Source organism: Mytilus californianus, unplaced genomic scaffold, assembly GCF_021869535.1.
Source record: "Mytilus californianus isolate M0D057914Y unplaced genomic scaffold, xbMytCali1.0.p SCAF_19, whole genome shotgun sequence".
In the NCBI taxonomy this organism is placed as follows: domain Eukaryota; kingdom Metazoa; phylum Mollusca; class Bivalvia; order Mytilida; family Mytilidae; genus Mytilus; species Mytilus californianus.
This window is the reverse complement of record NW_026262667.1, coordinates 1,302,118-1,306,844: the sequence shown is the minus strand read 5'-3', so window position 1 is coordinate 1,306,844 and position 4,727 is coordinate 1,302,118. Positions and strand designations below refer to the sequence as shown.

At 32.1% G+C, this 4,727-nt stretch overlaps 1 protein-coding gene across 1 annotated transcript; it reads right to left on the bottom strand.

Moving 5' to 3' along the window:
- Positions 1-2,313: 2,313 nt before the first annotated feature.
- Positions 2,314-4,060, bottom strand: LOC127726976 (uncharacterized). The gene is made up of 2 exons (XM_052234349.1): positions 3,568-4,060; positions 2,314-2,795 (listed from the first exon to the last, which is right to left on the bottom strand). The coding sequence occupies exons 1-2, from the start codon at positions 3,944-3,946 to the stop codon at positions 2,314-2,316; spliced, it is 861 nt and encodes a 286-aa protein (XP_052090309.1). The 5' UTR covers positions 3,947-4,060.
- Positions 4,061-4,727: the final 667 nt, after the last annotated feature.

Genomic DNA, 4,727 nt, shown 5'->3' with positions numbered 1-4,727 from the left:
GATGTTTTAGATGTTTTCTTTTATAATGTAAATATTATAAGAAATACCTTTGTGACTGTTTCATTTGCAAATGAACTGAAGTTAAATGTTTTTTTCCTCGTTTGGTCAGGGACATTTCTGAGGAAATTTTCTTTGTTTTTGCATGTTTGTACATGTGTGTATATCTTTGTTGATAGGATTGATTTGGTTGTAACATTATTATTTTCATGTCTTGTCACTTTTTTTGTCCGAGACCAATTTTCGGTATCACCTCTTTGGATTCATTGTACATGTAGTATGTTGCCTCAAGTGTGGGAGGTTATAGGTTCAAATCCAAGCAGAATCAAACCATAGATTTCGAAGTTATGTTTGCTGTTTCTCCATTAATGAGTTTATAGGGGAAAGAAATGACATTTTATAGCATTTTAAAAATCTGACTAGGCATCTAGAAGTAGTACAAAGTAGCATACTGTGGATTCTTTTCTTTTTGTGGGAATCAACTTTCGTGGATGGAGAAAGAATTGATTTTCCTGGATATACATTTTGTGGTTTTGCCAAAGTCTGTATACAAGGTCATACAAGCTTATATTGAATTTGTACTTTGTTAAATATTTGAATTCGTAGTGCATTGTTATAAACCACGAAATCTTCGAAAATTGGTATCCCACAAGTGATAACGAATCCACAGTATATTAATACATTTATGACTAACATATCTGCATATTATTTAGATATGCATTTAATATATTTGCTATTGGACATAAAACATCCACTAATCAATTAAACAGTTCTGAGGGAAAGAATTATTCATAGGTAAATAACTTCATCACATACAAGTGTATTGACATATAAACATGGATTATTAAAACAACATTTATTTTAATGTCTGAATTTGTGAACTTTTCTGTATGTATTTGATTTGATAGATGTATTGTCAATATATACACCACTTCCATGGCTCTGGGTACTTATTTGGTCATCAGACTGTTGTGTGTGGTTCCTATTGATACTAGTTGATGATTGGTCATTATCATGTTCATGACATTCTTGAATGAGGTTGCCATGGTTATGTGTTTGTGTATTACTTGAAAGCTGTTTTAATAGATTAAGTGTTGAATTTTCATGACCACTAGACTTGTTATGTCTACGAATATTTCCTATATTATCATATACTTCATCATCACTGTGGCGATAAGGGCTTATTTCAGAATGAGATTTTGTATCACCAATACTAGGAAGGTCAAGAGGTCTTGGAGGCAATGAAGGTCTCAAGCTTGAGGTTACAGATGACCAGCCACTCATCTCTATTCTGTGCACTTTATTATGATCCAGCTTGGCTTTAGATCTTGATAAATGAACCATAATTGTTGTTAGTTTCTGCACATCTTTTGTTTTTTTCACACAGCTGAAAGAAAGAAAAAAGGAACATATTTTTATCCATGATGACATTCACAGATAGACTAAAATATTAGAATTGAATATTTTTATAATGGATCAAATTCCCTAAAGCATGTTAAGTACAAGCATTTATATGAGTTTTAAAATTGTACAACATAACTTTTCCAAAAATAGAAGGGCTTAAACCATGTAGAAATGCATCACAGATATCCACAGCTTGTTTGGAAGATTCAAGATTTATTCAATAACAAGACAATTACAGCACCATTTTTAAAGAAATCAATTATCTAAGAATTTGAAAACAAAAGAATTCATTTTACATAGCCTTTTTTACTTGTAATGTTTGGAGCTTTATGATAAAAAATACAAAATATTTTTAATATCCTATTGACATGAAGTTGACAAAGGGGATATAGAAAAGACGTTACTACTTTGTATAACAAATTAACCCATTGTCAAAATGATATCAACTAAGGAACTTACCAAATTAACAAGATGATAACAGTAACAGTAAAAACTCCAGCTATAGTACTGGAAATGTATAGTCCTGTCTGTAAGTCTGTTAAAAAGGTAAGATATTATACAAAACACTGCACTATAAAGCAATATTGAAGTTATTATACAAAACACTCTGCACTATAAGGCAATATTGAAGTTATATCCTTTATTAATAAGTGATGAATTTCAGAGCCTGTCATAAAATATTAATGATACAAAATATGTTAATTGTAAATTCAAAATTGCATATCTGTATTTATTATAGAAAATCTTGGGCAGTGAACAATAATGCAATATTATGTTTTTTTTTACACCAGCAGTAATAAAATTTCACATTTATTTTCTCTTTTTCTGTAGATTAAAATGATAAACTTCCAGAGGTAATTTAAAGTACAAATATAATATTCCACTCCAAAAAAAAGGTTCTTAGTAACGTTTTTACTTATTTTCTGTAAAAAAAGTATGAAAAAACAATTTTGCCGGTTTTAAAAACACTAAAATTTCCAAATCCATGGTACGACATTGATGTATACAATAAGAAATCTTGCCTTTCCTTGTCATAGACGATGTATAGAGGTTTGTACATGAACGATTCTTTGATAAATCAGGAGGTAGAGATGGCATCATGCTACTGGTTCTTCCATCAGATACAATAATATTTGTATGAGTGGTTGACCCTATTGGTGCCCTAGATGACGACTGAACCTTGTTTCTGTAAGACGTCGTTAAGATAACATTAGTAGTATGTTTCTGTGAGAAGTTGTTTACATTGGTTGTCATTGGCTGTTGGGTCAATGTCTCTGTTGATTTGGTCATCTTTGTACTTGTTCTGGATGTAGTTGCAGGTCGATATGTTGAATTGAAATAGTACATCTTTCCCGTTTGTTGACGTTTCGTTGTTGTAGACAATTGATGTGTGTCTAAATTAAATTCATATGATTAACAATACAGTGTTGCTGACAACTTACTTACATTGTGTCACACCACTTTAATTTGTCATAAAATATTTTGGACAGAACTTGGTACTACAGTCAGTTTTTATTTCAGTACTCCAAACCATTGTAAAGGAGTTGGAAGTCTAACTGGATGAATAATTAATATTGCAAAAAGACTGTTTCTTTTTAAAGTACCTGCACTAAATCCTACATTTAGAAACCACAAAATCGATCTGCAAGCTCTTTTTAACATGCTAACCAAAGTTATATTTGAATTGTCATAAACAATATCTGCTCAAAATTACAATGGCCAATAACAGAAAACAAACATTAAATTGGTTTGCCCTTGTTGACATTTTAACGTGAACAGAAAATAATTGTCTTTTAACCCTTATAAGAAAAAACAAAACCATTCAAAATATCTGCTCCTTCATACATAACTGGTATTATAATTTATTTCATGTTTTTCATACACGCTTTATTGTAACATCCAAAACAGACGCTTGTTTGAATACACAGCCCTTTATTTATTGAAAATCCTGTCCCCTCTAATGACAAAAATTTAAAAACACAACAAATGACTTGATGGCCAGATGGTTTAGTAAAAAATAAAACTCTGTAGTTTCTCTAATGGTTGTCATACTTAAGCTCAATTAACGTATTTATACCACTAGTATCTTGAAAACGTCTGTCTTATTTAGTTCAAATTTCTTATGTTCGACTTCCTATGATATTAAGTTAAATAATAAATACTTACTGAAAGTTGTTGTGGGCATTTGGCAGTCCTCTCTTGTTCTATTATCAGGAAAACAAACTGTTCTACACCGCATGTTAGAGTTTACATGAAGTTGATCTTTCCTGCATTTCAGTTCCTTAACAGTGAGCCGAACACGGAATTGAAGCCTGTTGTCCGTATAACTATCACTTCCAGATTTATACTGGAAGCATATGGCACCAGAGTTTATTGATCTGGTTGTAGTTTGAACCGTTTCCGAAAAAGATATTGTAGCGTTCCCATGGTTACAATCCCCTTCTACTATTGTAAGCATATCATACTTAACCATATGTTTTTGGCCTTGAAAACCAACGTATTCAATGATATTACCAAAAGGCATTTGGTCAATTTTGACTTCCATTAGTAATTTTGTAGCATTTTCAAACTTGATTTGCCATTTACAGTCTGGATATCTAGTATTTGATGATTCTCTGATGGGTATATCTTCTTGTAATTTTAATGATCTCTTGGAATATTTTTCGCACCAACCTACGGAATACAAAAAAAATAATAAACAGGTAATTAAGTTTTATTCTGTACAATCGAACCCCAGTAAGATGTTTGGAGTTCACACGTCCGACAAAAAAAAACCTAAAGAGGCCGGTCGTCCAGTCAGAATGGGGACATTAAATCTGATGTCTTGTGTACCGAGAGTTCCACGCTCTCTACACGTAAAAAACCGTCTTGCAAGAACAATCTGAGGGTTCCGTGGATGCCTTATACTCAAAATACACTCATTTCTCAGTGGCTGTCCCAATTTCCTGCCAATTAGCCCGATCGACCCACCTTGTAAACCCTATATATGGTTTATTTACTTTTTGTCTTGAATACGCATTTAATATTTGCAACTGGACGTTAAACAAGCAACACTAGATATATCTGTACAATCGATTGTGTTTGTTTATAAAAATAAGATGTGGTATGATTGCCAATAAGACAACTCTCCACAAGAGACCAAATGACACAGAAATTAACAGCTATAGGTCAAGGTACGGCCTTCAACAATGAGTAAAACCCATACCGCATAGTCAGCTATAAAAGGCCCCGAAATGACAAATGTAAAACAATTCAAACGAGAAAACTAACGGCCTGATTTATGTACAATGTTTGTTTGTTTGTTGTATGTTAATGTTACTAGTATA